Below are 25,870 nucleotides of genomic sequence, written 5' to 3'. Positions count from 1 at the left end.
GATACACTGGAGGTGGTAAGTATGGCTTAGCTATTACAGAACACTGCTTTTCCAATGGCAGAGTGCATGGGAGCCATGCCTACTAACCAGGTAACCTTGCTGTGGAAAAGCATGCTAACAGGAGGAATCTGGTAGCCTTCGCTTCTCAGCCTGTTCAAAGGTTGACGCTGATCCAGGGAGTGTCTGTGCTTTCAGAGAGGTCTGCATGAAGCTGAAATGTGGGGAGGTTCTGGCTTTGTGCTACAAGGCCAGCCGGGTGGTGGAGGCGGTTGTCTGGGGAGCTTGTGCAGCCTCCATCCATGGAGGTTTTCAAGGGAAAAAAGCCCTGATCAACCTGGGCTGAAGGTAGCACTCTGAGCAGGAGGCTGGACTGGCACCTCACAAGATCCCTTCCAGCCTGGGTCACTCCATGATTCTGTTGAACTGATGTTGCGTTTGTCTTGCCCAGTGACAGCAGTGCTGGGGTTTTCTTTAAACAGAGCAAGAAAATGTCATTTCGCTTTGGACGGCGCAGGTTCGCCTGTAACTCTCTGTGCCCTGCTGAGTTCATCTTACTTTCCCTGCATTTGAATTAATGAGTGCCTTGATTTTCTTCCTTTTGATGTTATCAGTGCAGTCTGATAACCTAATAATTACAATCTGCTATCTGCAAAGTACTCTATAAACATTAGCCTATGCTCTTTGTCATATATTTTCAGTGAGCAGCAACAGCTACAGGACTGTTACATGCCTGGTATCTTGGCTTGCCTCCCAGCTCCAATAGATATTGCCATTTATCCTTTGTCCAGTGCCACATCAAGCTTCTCTATCTGAGAAGCAGCAAGGCCACCTACCACAGGTCAGATGTATTTGACAGCCTGATCAGATGATCAGTTTCATCAGATGAAGTTTCAGGCAGGGGTTAGGAGTAGTACTGGGACAGGGCGGTTGGAACTAGATGATCTTAAGGTCCTTTCCAACCCTAACTATTCTATGATCCCATGGTAGGTGAAAGTTTTGGTAATCAAGAGACGACGTATCGTTGATTTATGGCATAAAGTGACTTAAAACTGCACTGGAGGCAGTGTGGGGAGACGTTTGCACTGGATATTGCTCCTTTCAGCCATTCCTGGCTGCAGTCAGATTGTCCATGCCCCTTTCTGCCCACATTTGCTACCCAGCCTGCATGTTTATGGAAGTGACTGCTGAGACCATCAGCAAGTGAGCAGCTCACTGGTGTCATGTCAAGGCCTCCAAAAGATAGGGGAAAGTCAGATTCTTCCCGTTGGTACTGTACCAGGTCATCTGCCATCTCATACAGACAGTATTGGGGTTCCTAGAGTTCAGGTGATTTCTAAGGTTACCTTCAGAACCACAGTGGTTTCAGACACATCTTAATTCAAATCCAGACCCTGGGCACAGTGATGCAGAGATTTGTGAAGTGGTTCATAACTAGGAGGAGATCCGTGCAGTGCTGCAGCACCACACCAGGAACTGACCAACCCTCGAGGAGATACATGAGAAATCCTCCAGCGGAGAGGAATGTAGGTGTTGACAAGAGCCAGGTCTTGTTTCTTTGCTCTCCAGGCATCTAAGAAAGCACATCTGTATCTGCTTTGGGTGAGCAAACAAATGAGAAGCCCATTCTCGCCATTTTTTTAATATCAGATGTTAAGGGAACTGAACACAATGAGCAGAATACAATTGTTATTTTAGAAGGCAGAAAGCCGGTAATGCTCTTCCTTCCATGCAGTCCGCCAGGACCAGCCACCTCAGCGTGGCATGGTGGCATGCTGCCTCCATCTCTTGGCTTGTGGGCCAGGATGGATGCTCCAGGCAGGGGCAATGCTGCAGCCTGTGGCATTCTGGGTGGCAGCAAGGTAGGAGCTTGGATGCTGCTGTCTTCAGGTGGGTGTGTGAAGGGCTTCAGTGTGCTCCTGAGCCCTCAGGGGAGCCCCTGGGGAAGATGGGGCACAGGCAGCATGCCCACATAGTTGGGGCTGAAGGGAAAAGGGGGCTTATGTGGGGCCCCACAGACAATGTCAGCCTCCCTTGGGCTGATGATGTCAGCAACATGCTGGCAAAGAGGGAAAAACCCCACAAAAGCAGCTCTAATAATGTCAGCCCCCTGCCTTTCCTCTCTTCCCGCCCCACCGTGAAATGGTCAAGATGGGCATCACCAGGAAAAAGAAAACAAGAGAAAGAAAGATACTTGTAAACCAGCTTGCCTCCAGTTTGGTTGGTAACCAGTGACCCCAGTTGTGAAAGTGTGCAAGTGCCTCTGACACACTGCGGCTTATCCTTTCTTTACCCACAGATGACTTTTGCTCCTTCCCAGTTAATTCATTAGGTAAACACGGATTTGCCGGGGGAGGCACACTCAAGGCCAGCACAAATCCTGGCTTGCAAGGGAATAACATTTTTATTGTTTTTCCTTTGATCTTCCCAAGAAGGAGCAGATTCTGGGAGCAAGAGCACTGGGAGATAAAGTTTGCTGGAAGAGTTGTTGTTGGCTGCAGGGCCCAAGCCATTTTGGCATGAGCATCCTTGCACCTTTGTGGTCTCTCTCTGCTTTGTGAGACTGGGGTGGTGTGTCTGGAGGAGAAAAGGCAGCTCAGTGCCTGATGTGAAGGCAATCCAGGGTCTGCTGCCTGCTGCCCTGCTTCAAGCTGCAGTCGTGGGGCCAGGCGGCAACATGAGGTTGTTGACGTCCACCCTCAGGGATTCCCTAGGGCTTCCGGTTGAGAAACAAGCCCGACCACAGCCATGGTGCTGCTCGAACACCAGTGTGGTGTACTTTGTGTTTCAGGGACAGCCCAACACCCAGGAGCAAACCACAGCCACATCCTCCCGGCCAGTGTGGAAGCCACCGGGAAAGCACGACGTTGACCTCAGGTAGTCCTGACGTGCCACTTCCAAGGAGCTCCAGCCAAGTGGGTGAAACGGGCAAGCGAGCAGGAGGAGGATGGCAGAAACGGTAATTCAGGCTGCCCTCGGGCTCACGTGTGGAGCCACAGATAAATTAGGTCATGAGGACCCAGCCACAACAGCGCGCTGGCTTCTGGTCTGGCCGCTGTGACTTAGCTGGGCTCTGCAGGCACAGCAGGCAGCCCGCGTAGCCAGGGGCGGCAGAGCCGTGCCTTTATGGCCTGGGGTGAAGATGATGCTCCGTGGAGCTGTTGGCCTCCACTATCTGAGCTGCATGTGTTGGCTCCAGCATCCTCCTGTCAGTGGCCTGAATTCCCTCCTGCAGGGCAGTAGCCAGAGTGGCTTTCCCACACCCACTCCACTTCAAGTGGCTGCAGACCTGGTCCTTCTGCAGGCAGCCCTCTGCATTTAGAACTTGTTTAATCCTTTTATTTTTCCAGTTTTACCCGCTCTGCTCCTATAGTTGTTCCTGATAATTTTCTTTTGCCTTATTATTCGATGCTGAGAACCAAAAAAGTGCTTCTCAGTCACCCAAAAATTCCCCCAGGATCTACAGCCTGCTCTCACCACCAGAATCATTCTCTAAGCTGTTTTACTGTGGAACTTGCTCTGTACCCCTGAGCACCTTTGCTGCCCTTCCCTGGTGTTTTGTTTCTATCAGTTCTCTCTTTTCTCTTTTAACACACTAAGATGCCACAGTATGGGTGTCCTCTGCTGCTCTGAGGCCATTCACTACCTCCACACAAGTATTCTCAAATGATTGCTGGGTAGACTTACCTGCAGTTTTTTCAGTGTTAGAGTGAAAAATGCTGCTCTTGACAGAATAATTAATTACAAAGCATTAAATTTTCTAGTGGGAGGAATGCTTCCATGTACATTAGAGCAGCGGAAGACTGACTGGAGATGGTGGCCAGATGATTATTTACCATGTACATGGCCTAGTATACCACTCCGAAAGAGCAATTCTACTGTTAGAATCAGGTGTTTGAAATGCCAGTAGCGACGCCCCATGCAGGCTGCCTTCACACCCAAATGTCACTTCTTGCCTTCCACAATGATTGCCAAGGTGCCTGCCTGCTTTTCCTGCCTGCTTGTCCTCCCAGGTGATGGTGGGTCTCTATTTCCACAACACAGGAGCTGACCAAGCTGTGTCCGCTCATGAATGGCAATTGTGTGGGAAATCATGAAAACAAAGCTGACAGCTCCTGGATCCTTCCCAACTTGCCCAGTAAGTGCACGTGGACACCTACAACGCCTGCCTCCAAGTCTCCACACTCCTGCGTGCCCTTGTAAGTAATTCTTACATGCTGGTTATTTCAGAGTGCAGACAGTATCTTTTTCTGAAGATGAAGTATTATTGTTACACCAGGATGGTCATGACCTGAAGTCGGTAGTTACTTGTCCGTATGAAGCAGTTTGGAGCATCTTATTTTAGAAGAATTCAGATGAACATGTTTCAGAGGTAGATTTCAACCAGGGTCTTGTACACATCTGCAAAGTGGACTCCACGAAGTCTGGTGCTGCACAGCATAACTGAAGGCACTTCCAACACGCTGGAGGAGGTGCAGTAATGGCTCTCCTGCCTGCAGTATAATGCATGCTTAAGCCGCGAAGCTGTGCACCCATCCTGCTGTAGAGCACAGTCAGTAGCAATCACGCAGTCATCAGCTGAAGGGTTGCGGTTTAGCTACCCTTCTTCATTCAAGCAGTCTGAAGCTGTGTGTCAGAACATTTCAGATCGCCAGCAATGTCTTTACTGATGGCTAAGAGACTTTCATGAAAACCAGGGCCTGGGCTTTAAAATACGCTGAAAATGGTCCACACGGAGGATGCCCACTATGTGTAAGCAGCACAAGAGTGCAGTGCAAAAGCAAAGTCATTGCTCTGAGCGGTTCTTGTCCTCACAGCAGCGTGTTTCTTCCCAGGGTGAGATAAGCCTGCCAAAGTGCTCAGACTAGACTCAATGAGAGGCGCTTTAGTAGCCTGGCAGAGCAGACACAGACAAGCTATTAAAGATAAGGCTGTCTTATAAATGTCCGGGGAGCAGCAGACACGTCCCTGCGGTGCCAAAGATGTAAAACATGACTTAGCTCAAGCATGTGAGGAACCGGAGTCCATGGGAGGTGCGGCTCTGCTCTGCATGGACGCCTGCCAGCCAGGAGGCAGCTGGAGGAGCGTCACACCACGTGCCCGGCAGGACATGGCCAGAGCACAGCCACTGGTGTGTGTGGAACCCAGAACCACCTCTGGCTCTGGCTCAGGAACTGCAGAAGAGTGGAATCCGCAGCCTTATTGCTGATATGGTAAACATGCATCCAGGCATGCACTCGGTGCGATCCCTGTAGCTGCTGCCCAAGGATAGGACCAGCTCTGTTTAGTCAAACTGGGGTTTTTCTCTCAACCAGCTAGGACAGCATTTCTGGCTTTTAACAGTTAAGCATTAGGGTGACAGGAGACGGGCAGCTGGAGGAGGGGGGCACTGCGGCAGCCCCAGGTTCAGGAATCAGGCCCTGGGGTCTGGATGAGGGGCCCGTGCAGCATCGCTGGGGCAGGGACTGAAACATAACGCAGTGTACAGCAGTGAAGAAAATACACCAGGACACATCTCACCATTTGGTTTACGTTGCAGCAATGAACGGAAGGGGTGGTTTGGTTTCTCCTCTAGCACTGAAGTAGCAAAAATCTCTGGATTTTCTGAGATTCCTGTGTGAAATTTGGTTGATTTTTGGGGGTGAAAGCAGAGGATGGGGGCAGAGGGACATGTTATTTCAATTAAGAAGACAAGATGTTATTTTAACTAAGACTATTAATTATTTTTTTCTTTTCCAAATATACAGAGCTAGACTGGCTCTGAAATCCCTCAAGTCAATTCTGACCCACCATAATCTCAACAATGATCACTTTGTTTGCTGGGATTGTTTTTTTTTCCCTGGACATCTTATGGAATAACATGCCACAAGTAAAAGCAGGAATCCTGGGAAAATAACATCCTTGTCCTCTGCAATCCTGAAAGGATATCAGCAGCTGCAGGACTAGAGTGTCTGCACTGCATCCTTCAGGAGCACCAAAGGCGTTTGCCACAGTCACTTGTATTCCCATAGACCTGCTGCCTACAGGCACATGCAGCTGGGGAAGGAAGCTGACCATGCTATGATTATTTATCATCTAGTAAAATATGGTAGTGATTAGGAAAGGTATTTGATGGGAGCCGTAGAAAATCTGCTGGTGGCAATGCAAAAGAGCAGGCCAGTGTCTGCTTCCCACCTCCAGCCTCCCAGCAAGGCTTACCCCGGCATGCATCCCCTTCTCCATCCCCTTGCTAGGGTCCGCCACTGCAGACCCCGCAGCTGCACAAGCGTCTCACCGTGCTGTATCACGTCTTGCTGGGGTTCACGTCTTATTCACCACAGTTATTAGGTGAAGGCAAATAAATGGCCTTGCTTTCTTCTCTCAAGCTGTCTTCCTGCAATATAGATGTGTAGCGTAATACACATCACTCTCTTGAAAGGCCGTGTTTAACTCTCTAGTTAAACATAGCCTGAAGGAGCTGGAGTCTCCCCTTACTGTGGCTCAGCCCCACTGAAATCGCTGAGCATTTGGTGGCTTTTAGAGCAGATGGGAAATGGCTGCAGCAGTGGGGGAAGCTCATTTACTTTATTGCCTCACATTTATCAGCACTCGGTAGAGGTTGCAATGTGTGCAGTAATACTTTTCACAGAGGGAGAGGTAACAGCACACGAGTAATACTCCATCTTTTCTGGGCTTGAGATGTAAGAGGGCTGGCTCCTTTTGGTGGTAAAGACCTGCACTAAGCCACTACCCCTGTACTCTTGCAAAGCAAGAAGTGTTTGTTTCATTCACTGTTGCAAAACCCAGAGGGAGGTGTGTGTGTCTTTAAGTAAATCTGCACGTCATCCCTGCACCACATGGACTTTCTCAGCAGACAGCCATCTGCCTGGCTGTGATAGCTGACAAGGATAACTTGGGTTCAAGGTTCAAAGGATGATAGTAGGCAAGAGCTGTGCAAAGGAGAGCTGAGCAGTGAGGGAGTGGGGCTTTGCACCCCACTGAGAGAGAGACATGCTGGCTCCCAACCAGGGGCAATACATTCATGGCCTCAATAAAAGCAGCCTTCATCAGTCTTTCCCCTTTGTCTTTTCAAAAGCTCAAGGACACGAGTCCTCTCATTGCATGGCAAGATGCACTGGCTTTGGGCAAACAAGTCCTTCATTCTGGTTTCAATTGCTTTGACGTGGTTCTTGGCTTCTGCTGGAGCCTGAGACTGGCAGAACTGGAAGGCTGGACTCCACTGATCCAAGGGGTTGGTTTAATTATTTGCAGAAAGTACCCTCCGGAGTGTTCTGTGGCTTGGGCCTCTCAGATGGCTGGGAGCCATCCATGCATGTGGCCAGGCAGCAGCAGATGGCCCTGAGGTAGCTGAAAATGTGAAGAGCAGAGGTGGCGACGGGGCCGGTGGAGGAAAGAGGAGGAGCCTTGTACTGTGCATGGCCTTCTGGCCATCTCACCCACTGCATCGAATCCCAGGGCTTGTCAGCTCTTCTCACTGCTCTTAACTACAGGCCTGGGCCAGGACCTTGCAGAACAAGGCATTTCAGAACAGCCCTGAAAACTAATTACCTTATTTTTTATGAAGAAGAATTAATAACTCACTGTAGGAGTGATGGAAAACTATCACTGGCTCCTGTTGCCATTAATTGTCAATGGAGACGTTTTCTCTTGGAGTCAGGCTGTCTGTCAGTGGCCTTGCTAAAGTTGCAGAAACTCACTCAGATTTTATGTTGGCTCATGTCACATAATAGTTGCTTTGATTTGATGTATTTCTTTTTTCTCCATTTCAGACCAGAAGAAAAAAAGATCTTGCCCAACATCCTGAAGAGAATTGGCTGCACCCCAATGGTCCGAGTCAACAAGATTGGGAAGTCCTATGGGCTCAAGTGTGAGCTCTGTGAGTGTCCCCTTTCCACCAGGTTTTTCCATGCCATAAGGTGAGGGTAAGGGGTGGTGTTGGAAGAGGGCTTCAGAAGAGGCTCTGTGGAGAGCAGACACAGATGGGGAGGGCCAGAGGTGGCACATGTTGGGTTCTCCCACTAATTAGGTTACACCACAGTCATCTGTCAGACCAGATAGGATGGTTTCAAGCTGCAATGAATGGGGCTAATGGTAGCAGAGGCATTTCTCTTCCCACATAACTGAAGCATAAGCTCAGAGCAGATCTGGGCTGAACTTGTGGGTGGGTGGATGACATCCTGGCAACAGGCAGGGATGCTGCAGCACCTGCAGTAGTGTGCTGTGTGCACAGAAGACTGGCCAAGCCTTCATGAAACGTGGTGGCAGGGACGGGGTGAAGGGCACGGTGGGATCCTTCCCACAGCCTAGCCGGGCAGAGGGAGCATCTCAGGTTGCAGGGACACACACCAGCATAGCCCCTGGCTGCCAGACTGAGCTCCCATGCAGCAGGGACTCTGCTCTGCTGCGGCATCATCTCCACCAGGTCAGCTGGAGCCGGGCCAGGCGCTGCTGTCTGCTGCATCTCTGTCTGCGGAGCAGTGACAGCTTCCCTTGGGGGCCTTCCCACCGTGCAGCCAAGGGGCTGGTTGCCAGGCCAGGTTTTCCAGCAGGACCCAAGTCTTCCCTCTGTTGGGATGTTAGCACAACGCTGCTGCTATCTCATGTAACAGTTGGTTTTAACCTGGTTGCCTTCAGACATCAGGAGAGTAAGATTAGGCTCTCTTTGTGAATACAGACCTCCCAGTCTCCTTTCCGACAGCTTTTAATGCTATTAAATAATTTCAGACAAATTAGGCACAAAGACAGATGTTTTGGAGGCAGTCGGATTCATGAGTATTACATAGCTGGGTGTGAAGGAGTGACTTGATGAGTGCTTGCAATAAAATTGCACAGTGGGACTTTGCAGTCCTGTCTGGCAGCTGGGAATCCACACACAAACCCGCTGCCACCGGGCACATGGCTGTGTGAAGCGTGTTGTGCTCTTTGACCAGATCCTCTCTCAGGGTCTGAGATCTTCGGGCCCATAACCCTGCAACTTCCCCTTTGCACCACCTCTCACTTCCCAGAATGAGACCTCAGGGCATGTTAGGGGACAGTGGAACAGAGGTGCTAGAGGCAGGAGGACAGGTCTGCAGTGTCTGGTCCCCCTCTGGAGAGGTCTGTCCCTTGGAGGATGTCGCCTCAGGGACACGGGAAGCTTTGGTGCCAACAGCAGCCGGGCAGCCAGGGGGGACCCCGTTTGCTGGGACGGTGTCTCCCTCCCCTGGCGCAGGAGGGGAAGGAGAGCAGGGCAGGCAGAGCAGCTGCATGGTCCTCCCTGAGCTGCAGGTCAGCACAGAGCCTCTTACCAAGCAAATGCACGAATGCAGCACTGCCACATCGAGGGAGCAGTGACGGTTGGAGGTAATTACCTGGTAATCCCTGTGCCTCCAGGGATCCCTGTGTGTAGCTGGAGTTCTGGCACTTTGCATTACAACATGTAACGATGAGCACAAGGGGTTTTATCCCCATTCTGTCTGCTCAGGTACTGGGCTGATTTCTCAGCCTCACGCAGCTGTCTCTGCTAGGATGAAGTGAATGATGCCCAAAAGTACCCATTTCTCCCTGTTGTCTGTAAAACAGAGCTCAGTATCACCTGTTCAGATGTAGATGCTCATCAAAACATTGGTAAGAAAAGCCCTGCCACAAGCATCAGCTGTGTGGGGGGCCTGAATAGGAACTGCGGTGTGCCTTGTGGTTTGAGCGTGCCTTGGAAAGTCTCCCTTTCTTGTTGGTAGCTTAGTGAAGAAGTTATAGTTTTGGCTGACACTTAAAGGTGCTCTTTCTGTTGTTTGTTTTTCTTTATGGCTCCCCTAAAGGGGACCTTTTTAGCCATGCCCCAAGAAAGATCCTGAAACCTTACTGTTAACCCTGATAATACTGTGCTCAGAGTAACCACTTATGTCCAACTGATTTTAAACCCATCCTAGACTTACCAGCACTGACTGCTGCCTTCAGGGTGCTGCAGGTATATGAAATGTAGGGGAAAGATGGACTTTGAGCATCCCATAGTGGGTGATTTAATGGTGGGTAATGCTACGACAAGCTGTGGCACCCTGTAAGCAGATGGATGTGCTCACCTGCACAAAGGCCCATCCTGAAGGGGGGGAATGGGTGTCTTCAAATGACTGCAGCAAGGGCTGGGGGAGCAAGTAGCTGGTGCTCCCGGCTTCAGCTTGTCGCTGATGGAGCCCGCTCTTTCATTTCCAGTGGCAAAATGTGAGTACTTCAATCCGGGAGGCAGCGTAAAGGACCGCATCGGCCTGAGGATGGTGGAAGATGCAGAGCGAGCCGGGATTATAAAACCAGGAGACACGCTCATTGAACCCACTTCAGGAAACACAGGTGGGAACAGCAGGGATGATCCCAACAGCTGGGTACCCAGCAGGGTGGCATGTCAGAGGGGCAGGAATTCAAGGAGGTCTTGCACTTCGAGTTACGTGGTCAGCCTGGGACCCCACAGCGCTGGCTCCATTCCCAGTGGCCATGGGCATCTTGGGGTACTGAGGTGCCTTGCTGCTGAGATTAGCATGTACACTTGCACGTGTGTGCTTGTTGGACTACCTGTGGCAAGGAAAAGAGCCTCAGGAGCTGGAGGAACTCAGGCAACCCTGGATGTTTTCAGGCTGGGAAGTTCTTGAATACCCAGAGGTTCCCAGGGAGAGTTTCCCTGATGCACTAGAAGATAAATCATCTGTATTGTTTCACTGCCATCCTATTCAGGCACCAGATTACAGTGGGGTGCGAAATGAGGGGGGACAACAGAGGAGCCTGCACTCTATTCTGTAGCCTGTGCAGAACCATTGGTGCAAGTTTCCATGTCTCTGCTGCACCAGCATCCTCACCATGGCAGGGACACGTATGTGCACAGCATGCTTTCCTGCAAAAATGCCCAGTGGAGGCTGTCAAGGTGCTCTGGACAGAGTGGAGACCATGTCCCTCTCTGCACTCCCCACCTCCTGCTCACTAGCCATGCAGAACAGGGTTCATCTATAGCCATTTTGCTCCTGACTGGACCCTCTTGCTCTGGCCACCCCCAGCCTGTGTGTCCTAGAGCTGTTCCCCAGTGGCTTCATGCCCAGCCAGGGCAGGCGGGGTTGCACCATGTCCCCTACAGCCCCCCGCAGGGACACGCTCCTCCAGCCTCACCTTCCTGCTCTATGTGGGGAGCAGCTGGCTCCATCCATCACCACAGAGAAACTGAAGCAGAGGTCCCCTTCGCCTGCTCGCCATGGGGTGAAATGTGCAGCTTTGTGTGTGTGTGTCCCAGCTGAGGGCATCTGGGGGAGGGGGAAAGGCATTCCTGTGTTTCGGAGAACAAAGGAAGAGGCCTGAGCCTTGGGTGGGGGGGAAGGGTGGGGGCACAAGAAAGCTCTCCCCAGCTTTGCCATTCTTTCTGTGCCATGCTAATAGACCTCTGTGGGCAGGAGTGATGCTGCAGCTCAGCCCGCTTGTTCCACATTTGCCCATGCTTCCTGGCATTGCTGGCACATGCTGAGAGGCTCATGAAGGATGCCCTTGCTTGTAGCTCATCAGTGAACATACCTAGGTTATATTCACTGGCAGCAGAGATGAACATAAGTGGCAATGCATGTCAGTTAGCCTTGCCAAATGCTGTTATCAACCATTTCCCTTTCCTCCCCACCACCTAGGAATCGGGCTGGCAATGGTGGCTGCAGTGAAAGGTTACCGCTGCATCATTGTCCTGCCGGAGAAGATGAGCACGGAGAAGGTCAGAGCACTGTATGGTATTACCCCGCATCCAGGGAACATCTTTTGCCCTGTCTCTCTCTGCCTCTCCCTCTCTAGGGCTGGAGTACTCTCTCCTTTAAAGGGTAACGAGCCTTACTGCACACACTGACATAGCTCTGTAGTTATTCAGAAGATTTCCTCCGTGATGGCCTGGCTGATTATCCGGTGTATGTAGTCATGTCTTAGCCAAACACCATGTCTGGCTGCAGAGACATGAAGCAGTATCTGCTGTCTGTGAGGGCAAGGGTTGGGTGGAGAGCAGGAGAGGCAGGCAGGTCCTGCTGACCCCCTCTCTGACATCTGATGTGTCCCTTGGTCTCTCTGTGTTTCTGTGGTTTTCTGAAACCTGGAGACACCGACGGTTGTCTGAGCTGCGTTCTCGAGATGGTGGAAGGGAAGTCACTTGCATGAGAGCTGCTGATCAGGTGAAACTGCTGTCCTGGAGATGGCAGGAACACCCGCCATGGGGAGCCAGAACCCTCACAAGCTGCTCAGCTGAACTCCTGCCAGTGAAGCCAGACCCTGCCTTAGCTCAAAACTGATCCTTTCTCCAAAGCACCACCCTCGTTTCAACCTAAATCTCACTTAAGCTCAGTCTGGATCAGATGCCGCCTCCAGCTGCTGTGGGCTTCATCTCCAGGTGCCCCAGCACTTACCCACCCTTCTCTTTTGACCACCTCTCCCCAGCAGCTGCATCTCCCAGTGGATTAATACCCTGGGGGTGATTTGTAGTTGCTCCTTCCCTGTTCTTGGTGAGCAGACAGAGGGATCTGGGGCAAAGACAACCTTAAGACCTCCTCCTTGCATGCAAGGGCTCAGACCACAGCACATAGGAGACACTGTTCCCTGCCCTGGTTCCTTCTACCAAGGAGCAGCACGGTGGTAACCTACCTCTGCCATTTCCAGCCTGCCCTCTGAGTAGGACAGGGCACAAAGCCAGGCTTGATATCTGTGCCAGCTTTAAGCAGAAGTCCCTGGCGGCCATGAGGATGTCAGAGATAGTATAACTGAGAACAGGACATCGTATCTGCAAATACTAAACACCTCCTGCATGCAAAGCTCCTCTGGCATCCAGCGCTGCCATGAGCCCGCAGGTTCAGATTACTGCCTCTATGTGGGATCAGTTGTGTTACATCTGCTTTCTTCCCTCCCAAAGGTTGATATTCTGAAGGCACTGGGTGTTGAAATTGTGAGGACCCCATGCACCAGCTTTGATGCTCCAGAGTCTAACATTCGTGTGGCCTGGAAGCTGAAAAGTGAAATCCCAAACTCTCACATCCTGGACCAGGTAAATGCCATTCCTCCGCTGACTCTCTTTCCAAACACGGCTTACAGCGTGTGCTCCTACAAGTGTGCCTCTGTTTGGGGACTTCATTCAAACTGGCAACAGAGAAGATTTTCACAGTGTTTTATGGTGTTTGAAACATAATTGTAAAGCATGGGGTGGCAGAAACAAAATAAGGGACCCTTCCAAACCTGTAGTACTTCTACCAGTGCTTGGATGTGGGTAAGGCTGGGTTTTCCTGCACACTTCAGAGACTCCTTCAGATTTACTTTGCTTCAGATTTAACTTCGACCCGAAAAAAGTCAGTTCCTGCAGTGCTGGGTCTTGCACAAGACGGCACTTCTGCTTTCGGTCTGACCCCGCTGTGGGAAGGCACTCCCGGAGCAAGCAGGGATCTCCTATAGTGCAAAAGAGTCAGGGAAGCTCCTTCCTTTTAAGAAAAAGGGAGCTCAGTGTCTGAATACACTTTTCAGAAGCAGCCTGCTCTATGGGTGTGAACATGGGGCTGCCTGTGTACCCCTGTGGTAGATCCCTCTGTACAGGCAGGACAGCTACACTGCCCCACAGCTCCCAGCCACCTAACTGGCTGCGCTGCCAACCACAAATGCCTCTAAAGGACAAAGCAGTTCTCAACATCGCATCTGCATGTATGATACTCGAAAGAAAGTTTTTCAATACAGCTTTTGAGCAGGGATATTTTTTGCCCCCAGGTTTTTTAGCGGTGTTGTGGGGCTGTGTTTTCAACTTTTTCAAGGCAACAGAAAAGGTTAAAATGCTTCTATGCTTAGAGCAATAGCTAAAATACCGAGGAGCTGTCTTCCCTCTGGCAGCTAGGGCCATGACAAAACCACCAGAGCCCACAAAACCTGGGAGAGCCACACTGAATAGGCACCGCAGGTCCCAGAGTGAGTGTCTGTGGGCACATTTAATCTTCCAATGCGGACAAATCCCAAGTGCCCTTGGAGATCTGCCCCAGAGTGACAACCAGGAGCAAGACCTGTGAGGTGGCCTGGCCAGGCTGCAGTTCACCCCTGCCAGGGAGAGGAGGGGGCAGTCGCATGCTTTGGGTAATGCTCGTCAGGAGCTATTGCTAGTTTGGTATTTGACCTGCGCTTCACACCACAGTAACTCATGCTGTTCTCTGTTGAAACAAACAGTACCGAAATCCAAGCAACCCCCTGGCTCATTACGACACCACGGCTGAGGAGATACTGGAGCAGTGTGAAGGTACTGTCTGTGCTGTTGTTTGTACATTGTACGTGCTGAGGATGTGCAGAAGGCTACAGCCCCCTGGAGAGGCTTATTTTATGTCATTTATCGACCCAAACGTCTAGAAACAGCCAAAAGGGCCTCTGTAGGTGAAAGCACCCTCAGCAATACTGACAGGTAACTTCTCAAAGCCCACTCCAGATACACGTGAGCCTGCAGGGCTTCCCTGCTATGGCCTCCCATTTCACAGCCCTGAGGGAGCAGCCCAGGCGAATTCAGGCTGCTCCCAAGGAGGAAGAACCAGTCTCTTTGTGGCTACAAAGTCTCTGCGACCTGTCAGCTGCAAACACAAGATGGCCCAAGAGGCCTCACAGGGGAACATAAATCCATCAGGGCATGGCGGGCTGCATCTGATCCAGCACACTCATCTGCAAACCAAAACAGACTGGAACTTCACAGACTAATGATGTTTGATGTGATAGCTGGTGGAGGATGAAGGAGCCCATGTCTGTGCAGATAGGAGTGAAATTTATTGCCAGTACTGGGAGCACTGCAGAATGTAAACAGGACTCAAGGGTTTTAACTGGAGAACAGTTATCATAACACTAAAGCAGTTGGGTAGCAACAGGAACAAAGGAGTCCCAGCCTCCCCTTCTGCACATTTCAATTTGCTCCCGCTGGCTGCCAGCATAGTGAACTACAAGTCCTTTTCCCAGTGCAGATGAAGCACAAGTCTCTGTCTGATTCTGCTCCTACCAGTCTTAAATCAGTACAATTTCACTGACGCCACTGGGGCTACATCCAACCAACACACGTGCCAGGGCAGAGCTCTGCCATCTCTCCACTGTGGATGCTAAAACTAGCAGAGAAGTCGTGCCTGTTATTGATACGTGCTGTTATTAATGCAGATGCTTTCCTTCAATGTGGTGTGGTTTGAAAGGGCTGGAAGTACTGAGATACTCCATCCCCCTTAAGCCCGTGGACAACAAAGACACAGAAATCATGAAGACCAGTGGGAGATCTGGAGGTCACCTTCAGCCTCCTGCCCTGCAAGCTCATCTGAGCTTCTGCACAGGACCATGCTTTGGCCACTAGCATGACTGTTGCCTATCCTAGAACACGCGGGGTTCTAGCAGCTAAGGGGCACAGGCTCTGCCTCTGTGCAGGGTCCTGAATAGAGGGAAGACCATGCTGGAGGCCATGCTGAGTCCCTGCAAGCTTCTCTCTTCCCTGACCCGCAGGCAAGGTCCACATGGTGGTGGTTGGGTCTGGCACAGGAGGCACTGTCACTGGCATCGCCAGGAAGCTGAAGGAGAAATGCCCAGAATGCAAGGTAAGCTGAGCGGCAGGGCTGCCTGCTGGGAGCTGCGTCTCCCTGGGTTTTCCTGACTGCGATTGGATCGAACCTAACCCCACGGCCCCCCTGAGCTAGCAGCTGTGGTCTTCACCTATGTGTTTTTCCACAGCGAGCTCGCCTTTTGTTGGAAGCAATTTGCCATTGCAAAAGCCTCCCTGCTCTATGCTTGACAGCAGTCATAGACGCTCATTCTGCAGTTTGTGTTTCAGGCTGGAGGGTTGACAGTTACTGCCCCTCTGTGTAGCCAGTGTGTGAGAGATACCTGATTCACCAGAGGCAAGTTGAGATGGTGTGCACCCAGCTGCTGCAGGAGCTGGGGATGAGGTTACCTCACTGACGGCTTTCGCCAGCCCTTGTTATGCCGTGTGCTGAGGGAGGAGACCTCAGCACAGACGTAAAGCTATATGCAGCCAGGGAGGTGTCACTGGCAGCCAGCACAACTAGATCCAGAAAGGATGTTTGTAGCCATGGGTTTCCAGAGGTTTGAGCTATCTGGCACTGCAGCAGATTAAGGAACACTCACCCTATCCTAAGGGTTGGGCTTTGGAAGTAGCAGTCACTGCCAAAGAGGTGAGGACAAACACCTTAAGAGTGATAACATTTTAAGCCACCAGTCACTTCAGCAGCTGAACACTACCTAGGATCTATTTAAAGGGTCAGTGCGAAACGGTGTCCTTTTCTCCTGTAAGCTCTCCTTGCTGCCAGTGGGTGGAATATTAATGAATGTTATGGAAAGGGAAACATTGCTGATAAGGCTGTGGGTAGTTCTTCCTGTGAGGGGTTTAACAAAACTCCCTTCCCTCAAAGGTCATTGGTGTGGATCCTGAAGGCTCCATCGTCGCTCTGCCCAGTGAGATGAACACGACAAACACCACAAACATCGAAGTGGAGGGCATTGGGCATGACTTTATCCCTACTGTCCTTGACAGATCAGTAAGTAGCCATGTGATGAGAGGCCTCTATCCCATCCTTGGCTTTGCATCCAGCCTACCCCAAAGGTCAGAGGTAGTCAGCTCTGGCACCCAGTTGTATCTAAGGCTACCTGTGTGCCTTCCCAGTGCAGAACAAGCTGATGTGGGGGGACTGGGACCCCAACACTAAAGCATCTGAGTAAATCTGATTGTAACTGACCTACAATGAGAAGGTAAACACAGGGGCAAATGAGGAATATGTCACAGTACCAGCCTCCTCAGCAGCCTCTTTCACTGTAATCACACAGAAGAAGTCAGTGCTAAGGCTGCTCTTCATCACCCTAGCATTTCCTGAGCCATCACTGTCACAGGCACCACATGCACACAGCAGAAACCTCGCACCATTTACGGGCTGGAAGACAAGACCAAGCCATATAACACAACAGACTATGAATGTCATTCTGCTTCTTGTCACGTTTCTTCTTGGTGTATCTGTGGCACCAGGTACAGAGCTTTAAAGCCCTAACTCAAGCTGCCTGTGTTCCCCCGTCCTCATTCTTAGAAAGGTCCCCCACAGCCTCAGACCTCAGATTCTTTCTGCTTTCAGATGCTGTGCTAACTACATCTCTGTTGTTGGCACATGGCCTTAGAACTGGGACCTGTAATAACCTCAAACTTTTTGTAGTTGGGTCTGGTTTTGCCTTGCAAATATTGACCATTAGTGTAGTATAGCCTAGGGCATCATGGACATCATTCCTTCTACAGCACCCTGGTTCTGGACCTTTCAGACATCCCTAACTCTCCAAGGAAAGGGTGCTGGCTGGACAGCCTAGAGTGGGTGCCTGCAAAGCAAAGGCATGCCCTGCAGACCAAGGATGTCCTGACAAATGTATTTGCTTTCAACAAGTATGGAAAGCAGCTCAAAGCTGCCAGACGTTGTAGGCATCAGCACCATGGAATGCGCCAGAGGGTAGGGACAGCCTTAAATAACACTACCAAGACCCAACCTTCTTGCTTTTGTCTTCAGGTGGTCGATCAGTGGTATAAATGCAACGACAGAGACTCGTTCCTCATGTCACGCAGGCTGATCAGGGAGGAGGGACTATTGTGCGGTAAGCACCAACAGCAGCTGCTTCTCTTAACACATTTTCTGAAGCTCATCCTTTTCGGACCAAAACTCTTTGGTGTGGGTGCTCTCTGCATTTAGTGCCTGCTGGATGGCTGAACCCTGAGCTGGTGTGTAGGGATGTGTCGACTGCAGAGGTATGGCAGTGCGCCTTGGGTCTGGGATCTGAGTCATCGGCCACAGTAATTATAGAAGCAATAATTCTCCTCTTACCGGGGCGCTTCTGCACATGGAACTGGATCTTCAGGCCTAACCCCGTGTGGTGTAGTGTTACAGGGGCTGAAGAGAGGATTAATGGGGCTCGGGGCAGGACAGGTGGGCTAGAACTGTTGCTCCACTGACAGCTCTGTGAGGCAGTACACTTGTTGAACCATTGCCACACACACAAGAGGTGCCAGGTTTGGACCAAGGAAAGCCTGGAAGTAAAGAAAGTGTAAGATGTTCTTACCGAGCATTTCTCCCTGTGCCAACAAGCTGTAAGTGATCCCCCCAGCTTTCCAAAATGAAAGGATGCCCTCAAACAAACCCTGCCTATGCCTGAAGAGCCTCTACAGGGCATCATCATTTTAGTCAGCTTTCCCTGCCACCGAGCAGCTAGCCATAGGTTCCCATAGGTTCCCATATAGCCATAGGTTCAGGCAACACGTAGGCTTATAGTTACAGCTGATAAAAGCCCTGAGTGCTCACATCCAGGGAGTTTTGGAAAAGATCAGGCCATTTGTAATGAAACACTTAAATGTTGATTTAACCCAGCAGGCACAGTCACTGTGTTTCACCAGAAACCACTTACTGACCCCAACTATAATTTGTGAATAGCTCCGTGTTCCCCGAACTGCATTTTTCAGGGCCTTTCGCCATTTGCTTGAAAAATGTGCTAATTAACCTGCTGTAAAATACGTGCTGCCTTGAATGCAGTGCGTAATTGGCACACAGATAGTGGAATGTGCTTGACTTCCAGTACTTGAACTACTGGTGGAAGAATTGCCTCTGTAAAGCAGGGATCTGCTTTCCTTACGTGCAGCAAACCACATGTGTGCACACAGGCGCAGGAAGCATTCAAGTCTTCCATCACGTTGGCTTGGTATTCTAAGCACGAATGTAATGTTTATGGATTTTTTCAGTCTTTACAATGCATTTAAAGCCAATCTTTGATTGCCAGATATGTCAGTTAGAAGGTCTAGGTTTGGCGTGGTCTTCTCATCATCCAAAGGAATGGTACGGTGTGGGCAGCAGAATGTCCCTGTGTTGAACCTTTCAGACCTTGGCCTGCCCACAGACTCACCACAAGAAATGGTTCATGAAGTTCATAAGATGACTTTTATGCTGCCACAAATGCCGATTGCCAAGAGCCATCATATGAACATATCCCTTCAACCCCTACCTCTTCCTGATCATAAAGCCTATGGGGCTGTGGGGCTGATTGTTCTCCTATTCCCAGTGTCTTGAGCCTGGTGTAGGAGGTGCCACCTCTGCTACTGCTTTTCCTGGGTGCCTCTGTTCCATTAGCCATGGCAGTGCTGTGCCCCACGCACTGGGACTGTGGTCCTACACCCTGGGCAGCCCTGATGTTTGTCTCTCTCTTCTTGGTACCCACCCAGGAGGCAGCTCAGGCAGTGCCATGTCTGTTGCCGTGCAGGCAGCCAAGGACCTGAAGGAAGGTCAGCGCTGTGTTGTCATCCTGCCTGACTCTGTCAGGAACTACATGTGAGTTTCTTGCTTTCTGGTGTTGGGTGGGAGCTTCCACAGCCTTCTCCCCAACTCTGCATATGCCATGGCTTGGGGCCATGGGGCCCTTCAGGGACATGAGCTTAGCACTGCTGAGCCCTGGTGGCATGCGTTGCTGGAGAACACCCCATCACCTCTCATTGCGTGGCACCCAGTGTGAGCCCAGAGCTGGGATTCCCCCTGGAGCAACTCATAGCAAAAACAAAGCAAACAACAGGGATAACTAGCATACTGCTGTGGCAAGCACCACGGGCTGGGTCTTGGGATGCTTGGGTTTTATTTCCTCTTGTCACTGACTGACTGCACGGAGCAGGAATCAGTCAAGCTACGGTTTTTGAACTTGCATGCCTAAAGTGAGGAAGGCAAATAGCTGACATGCTTCCAAGAGTTACCGAGCACCCGCAGCTCCTGCTGACCTTAAAAGGGGCTAAGAGCAGCCAGCTGCAAAAATCATAGGAGCCCCGGGGCAGTGCTGAGGTCTAGTGCATGAAACAAAGCACGACTTCTTCTGGAGGGCTCACAGACTCGCTCTTTGTCGGTCATTTCTAGGTCCAAATTTCTGAATGACAAGTGGATGATAAAAAATGGTTTCCTAAATGACGCCCAGGAGCACAAGCCTTGGTAAGACAGCTTCCGCCGGTACAGACTGTGCTAAGGGAGCCAGCTTTCTGAGCCTGGAAATGAACAACTTCAAAGGAAAGCACTATCTGTCAGTATTTAGAAAAACTGCAGTTAAGGCTGGATCCCTCGGGTAGGGGGGGCGCGTAATGTCAGCTGCTCTCTTTTGAGTGATCAGAAATCCCCATTCTGCAATCAAAGTCTATGAAGGAGATGTTTACATCCTGAAGTTGCTGATCTGCTCCCACATGACAGTCACTGTCCAGACCACCTAAGCCCTGCTGAGCAGAACAGTTGAGGGGCACATCTAGCTCCACTCACAACCTCCCGTCCTACTCCACAGCTGTGTTCAGAGGAACATGGGGCTGGTGGGGAGACGGGTCTCTCCCATAGCGAGCACCCTTTCAAACAGCTCTGAAGGTCTTTTCAGGCAGGGAACAGTAAATTTTCACTTTCCAGAGCTGCAGGCCAGCAGAGATGAGCACCTGAGCTGTCTCTTGGATGCCATGGAGAAAGAGCCCCCTCAAGGGAGGGAATCACACTGCTGATGCCAATTGACATGCATTTGGGCTGATGCCAGTTGTTTAGAAAGCACCTAGTCTCACTTTGGAGACAGCAGGTACTACTGATGTCACCTGCTCCTGTAGGTTACTATAACCAAGGGTTATTGCAAAATATTTCCTAAAACCTCAATACATTTCCAAAGGCTCTTGTGCCTGTTTAGAATTTCTCTTCCAGCCTCTAGCAAGGACGAAGTTGGGAGTTGCCTGTGGTCCCGAGCAAACAAATGTAACTTGTCCGGTATGAATCGCACGAGCATCTCTGCCAGGCTGTCTCCTGGAGGATCTGCAGTGCTGCATTTTGAGGATCAAAGTTGCAGACCAAAGAAGTAAAACTGATAGTCCTCACCACTCGTGAGCTTGGAGCAAAGCCCTCAGTAACCTCCTTGGATTCAGGACAGCTCCACACTTTGCCAGCTGCTGGCCTCAGCCCTGCCGCTGGAGTTGTATGAACACTGGGCTTGGCTTCAACAAGACCTGGCCATGATGAACTTGTAGCATCACTGCTCTGGGGATAGAAGCAGGGTGATCTTTGCAGGCAGGAAGAATGTCTCTGTGTGGCTGGTCTCATCTCTGCTGGCCTTGCCCCCCTGAGCAAGGCCCACAGCCATGCAGCAGAGGGTAACAGCCTTGGTGCTGCCATTTGTCTTTCAACAGGTGGTGGAACATCAAGGTGCAGAAACTGAATCTCTCGGCCCCTCTCATTCTCCTCCCTGAAGTCAGCTGTCAAAAGGCAATTGAGATCCTCCAGGAGAAGGGATACGACCAAGCTCCTGTTGTTGCTGAATCAGGGTAACTATTTTCACTCTTTACAAAGATGGCCATTCACATAGGAAAAAAGCAGCCACAAGGAAGCTAAAGAGAAAGTGCCTTTACTGATACCGTGATGGGGCTCTTGCACTGGACTCTGTGATGCATAAGTGTTGTCTCTGTAAATGAGCCAGTTAAAGTCAAAACTGAATCCAGGGCCCGCCAGACTCAGCAGAAGTTGGATCAGTGCAAAGGGAGGCCAGAGGAGAGGCGAGGGCTGGGTGGAAAACCCAAAGAAGCAACTGGAGAGACTGCAGGCTTTCCTTCTCCCAGCTGCTAAGTCCTGCTCTGCAATAGCTTACTTTAACCACTCTTACACCAACAGCTTGGGGAGGACAAGAATCTTCCTGTCCCACTAAGATGAGGAAAAAGTTGACAGCAGCAGTGATTTAGTCACTGACTTTGAGGGGAGCCGTTCAGCCCCTACATAAATCATGTGCTCTGTCTCAGGCCTGACCTTTTGGAAAACTCCCTGTTCCCTTACAGGCTTATTTTGGGAATGGTGACCCTCAGCAACACCCTTACCTCAGTGCTGGCTGGAAACGCGCAGTTCTCAGACTCGGTTACGAAGGTCATCTACGACCAGTTCTCAAAGGTACCGCTGTGCCTGGTGGCATCCGCTGCACAGGGATGGGGACACGGGGAGAGAAGCACGACCACCCTGAGGTGTGACAGGAGCTGGGAGAAGAGGTCAATGAAAAAACAGAGAGGTGAAAGAAGAGAGGTGGGAGGGTGTTGGGAACATCGTGGAGATGAGAGTAAGGACAGGCACCAGCAAAAATGCTGCTGAGCCTGTAGGGTTCAGACATGGGAGTTTTCATGCCAGTAGCAAAGTGTGTGAATGTCCATCCCCAGTCTTACATTGTCAGAGGATTTTGTCCAGCTGGGGATTCAGCACCCTCCGAAATCAGAGCCCAGGCATTCCCAGGGCTCAGCAGGGCTGGGGCAACAGGCACGGGCTCTGGTGGGTGTGCAGGAAAGGGATGCCTGGGTTGGATGTCCATCAATGGTCCAGAGAAGGGAGTGAGGTAAATGGATGGTGTTTTAGGGGAGCTGGAGCCATCTCCTAGCCCATGGAGGCCCTTTGGGCTGGGGGGAGGCTTAAAGGTTGGACTTGATGATCTTAAAGGTCTTTTCCAACCTAGTTGATTCTACAGAAAAGCCTGGTTTGGAGGTGGCCGGCATCCCCTCCCATCTCTGCAGAACAGTGAGAGTGGGTGAGGTGCACCTGATCTTGGGCCAGCTGTGTGGCACCTTGGCAGCTCATGGCTTAGAGGCAGGAACCAGGCTCTGCTACCACTGTCCTTTAAATGTGAAGTGAAACTTAAAATGTCTCTTTCTGTCCTGTTCAGATTGGCCTGGAGGACAGCCTTGGCAAGCTTTCCTGCATCCTGGAGAATGACCACTTTGCTATTGTTGTACATGAGCAAATGCAGTGTAAGTATCTTCAGCAGCACTGTGTGGGCTTTGCATGAATGTCTGAGAGGGGAAAGGCAAATTCTCAAACTGAGCTTGGTAGGTATCAGCCCCTACAGGAAAGATTTCTGCCCTTTGGCTCTGCAAAGCCCTGCAACTGCCTACTGTTCACCCACTTCCTTTCCTGACACCACAGAGATGAGGGGAGAGAAGGGAAGCCTTAATCAAAGGAGTCCAGGACTAGCACCAGGATGTGCATCCTGCAGGAGCCCTTCCCAGATCCTGACTATAGGAGCTGTGTTGTCCTCTTCATGCAGGGGTGATGCTGAAGCACCCATCCTCTCAATCCCCTCCCTTCATCTCATGGTTTCCAATAGATATCCACCTCTGGGGATGAGAAGTACTCATTAAGGGATTGATTCCATTTGGCTCCCTCTGACAGCCAAGGTGGACTGTAAGTAGCACCTTTGGGTGCAGTGCATTTGCTGCACAGCTGTAGGCTCAGGCCTCTAGTTCTTGTTTAGCCTTTTGGCCTTGAATTCAAATCACTGCCTTGCTGGTTGTGAGCAACAGAGGAAATGAGGGAAATGAGAGATCTCTGCAGGCTTAGTACTCAACGGCAAGGTTGAAAGGAGGCCTACAAGAAATCTGGAGAAGGCCTTTTTACAAAGGCATATAGTGGTAGGACAAGGGGAGAATGGTTTTAAATTGAAGATAGATTTAGACTGGACATAAGGAAGAAATTCTTTACTGGGAGGGTGGTGAGGCCCTGGCACTGGTTGCCCAGAGAAGCTGTGGCTGCCCCATCCCTGGCAGTGTTCAAGGCCAGGCTGGACGGAGCTTTGAGCAACCTGGTCTAGTGGAAGGTGTCCCTGCCCATGGCAGAAAGGTTGGAACTGGATGATCCTTAAGGTCCCTTCCAACCCAAACCATTCTGTGATTCCATGATTCTATGAAAGGAGCATTTATGCACATTCGATAAAATTTAGGTGGAATTCAGGCATCTAAGTGCAAGGAAACAAGCGATACAGTCTGCATCCCATTGCTTAAAGACCTTCCACTGTGCATGCCCAGAGGCTGTACCATTTTCTGAACACCCCTGTTCCCACTTGCCGCCCCTAGAGATGCAGCCAAGAGACATCCTTATGTCTGTGTGCCCCAAGGAGCCTAGGTCAATTGATATCCTGAGGGACCTTAGGGTGCTATCTGATGCTGGTGCTATCAGACACCTACCCTGGAGGTCCAGGGTAAGTTGAGAAAGATGAAAACAAATGTGTTGGACCATGAGCAAGCCCTGCATCATAGGCACATGACTCAAGAGGCACAATATACACTGATGGGTACAGCCTGGGGCATCTGTGTGTGAGCCTTACCTGGACCACAGCTGGCTGTGGAGATGCTCTGCCAATTCAGGAGCACACTAGACCAGTCCAGTAAAGCAGCTGTACCATCAGCCTTGGTTTATTCTCGAACCACTGTACAGCCACCCGCTCCTCAGTGAAGCAAACCACTCAGTAGTCACATGCAGTGGGACCACATGAGGGTTGCTGACACATCCATACCAGAGGGATCACACCTTGCTGCTCCCCTGACCACAATAGATACGGTGGCAGGTGCTGTTCTGCAAATCTGACCTAACACACCCTTCCAGGGCAATTATACTGTAAAACCTCTAGAAGTACAAATCTGGCCTTATCTCAGGGGAGTTGCTTTGTTTAAAATGCTAACAGCATGAAAAAGCGGTCAGAAGACTCATGCTTAGGTCTTCTAAATTAGAGCTGAAGGGTGTATCTGTACCAATTTTATGGGATTACACATGCTACATGCAGAGCATTCCTACAGTATTGTGCTGTGTTGACTGCCAGCAAAGGGCTGCCTGTTGAACCCAGGGTCTCTGGAACCAACCATGTGCAAACATCCCAACCCCTTTGCTTCCTTCTCTGTAGCCTGCTGCCCCAAAGCTGGCTCTAAAGCTGGCTTACAAGTCTAGACGTGTTCCCGCAAAATGTTGCAAGCAAAAGTCTGGCATTCAAAGCTGCCTTTGATGCACATTTGCAGTTCACTCACTGAGAATAACGCTGGGTAGAATCTCCTTTCCCAGCTTTGTTGTCACAAAATAGTGAAGATCCGTTTTGTATCACATTTCAGTATGAATTAAATGGTACCCACAAATTGAATGGTACCCACTGAAAAACATCTGCCAGTTGCATGCAGTGCTTCTTGTTCTGCTTTTCAGACAACACCCATTTGCTTTTCCAGAGCTGCTGTTTTAATGCCGGCACAGTTACCCCCGTGTTTATTACCTTAGTCCCACACCTTCAGAGCCTGCATTTTATCTCGTGTTTGGGCTCTGGTGGCTAGTTCTATTTTATTTAAGAAAACATTTATCAGATAGTTAAAGCAATTCTTGCAATCCTGTTTTATTAATGGCGGTGTAGGACGTTATGAGAGCAGAGTAGAAAGTGCCTCAGTGCTGCTTTCAGAGTCTCATTAGTTTGGCCTGAAAAGCTTTGAGGTGATAGAAGCAAGACTGGAACAGAGGTTGGATAAAAACAGCTGGGGAATTAAGCTTCCTGCTCTGGTAAAAGGTGCATTATTTGCAGCTAAAACCTCCGTGATGTGATCCCAGTGACCTGACCGAGGCTGCATCAGCCTTTCCTGTTGAGACAGAGCAGAGACAGCTGCTGTTCTGTTGAGGTTTTTGTTTCATAAACAAACAGCAGCCCCTGCACAGCTGGGTGGAGGGTTCTTCTGGTTGTATTTCCACCAAACTGGTGTTTTCTGTGCTTGCAGTCAATGGGAACGGCAGCTCCTTCATGAAGCAGATGGTGTTCGGTGTGGTCACAGCCATGGACCTCCTCACCTTCGTCAGCAGAAACGAGAAGAAGTAGCAGAGTGGCTTGGCTGTACCCTCCTCTGCTCCTCCGGCAGGGCCAGCTGCCCCCCGAGCCTCCACCTCCTGGCGAGGTGCTTTCTGGTCTGATCCGGCTGATCGTTTCTCAGAATGACTAGGTGAAAATCGTACTGTAATGACCATTTGCCCACTAAACGCCATCCCAGAATGCCACTAACAACAGGATAACTAATGAAATTGTGTTTAATAACCACGTGTGGTTACACGGAGCT

At 50.5% G+C, this 25,870-nt stretch overlaps 1 protein-coding gene across 2 annotated transcripts; it reads left to right on the top strand.

Moving 5' to 3' along the window:
* On the top strand, window positions 1–25,870 carry LOC136012609 (cystathionine beta-synthase-like). 2 transcript variants are annotated; one of them, XM_065675702.1, is made up of 17 exons: window positions 1–15; window positions 2,789–2,874; window positions 4,042–4,196; window positions 7,767–7,873; window positions 10,186–10,320; window positions 11,628–11,707; window positions 12,884–13,015; window positions 14,170–14,239; window positions 15,463–15,554; window positions 16,386–16,511; window positions 17,517–17,601; window positions 19,214–19,319; window positions 19,890–19,961; window positions 21,176–21,310; window positions 21,815–21,923; window positions 22,681–22,765; window positions 25,538–25,870. In XM_065675702.1, the coding sequence occupies exons 3-17, from the start codon at window positions 4,066–4,068 to the stop codon at window positions 25,633–25,635; spliced, it is 1,563 nt and encodes a 520-aa protein (XP_065531774.1). In that variant the 5' UTR covers window positions 1–15; window positions 2,789–2,874; window positions 4,042–4,065; the 3' UTR covers window positions 25,636–25,870. The 2 variants fall into 2 exon arrangements, with proteins under 2 accessions (XP_065531774.1, XP_065531773.1); XM_065675701.1 differs by having other exon boundaries at window positions 2,789–2,956.

Source organism: Lathamus discolor, chromosome 4, assembly GCF_037157495.1.
Source record: "Lathamus discolor isolate bLatDis1 chromosome 4, bLatDis1.hap1, whole genome shotgun sequence".
Lineage (NCBI taxonomy): Eukaryota > Metazoa > Chordata > Aves > Psittaciformes > Psittacidae > Lathamus > Lathamus discolor.
Note: the sequence above shows the minus strand (reverse complement) of the source record. Positions and strands in the feature narration are given on the sequence as shown.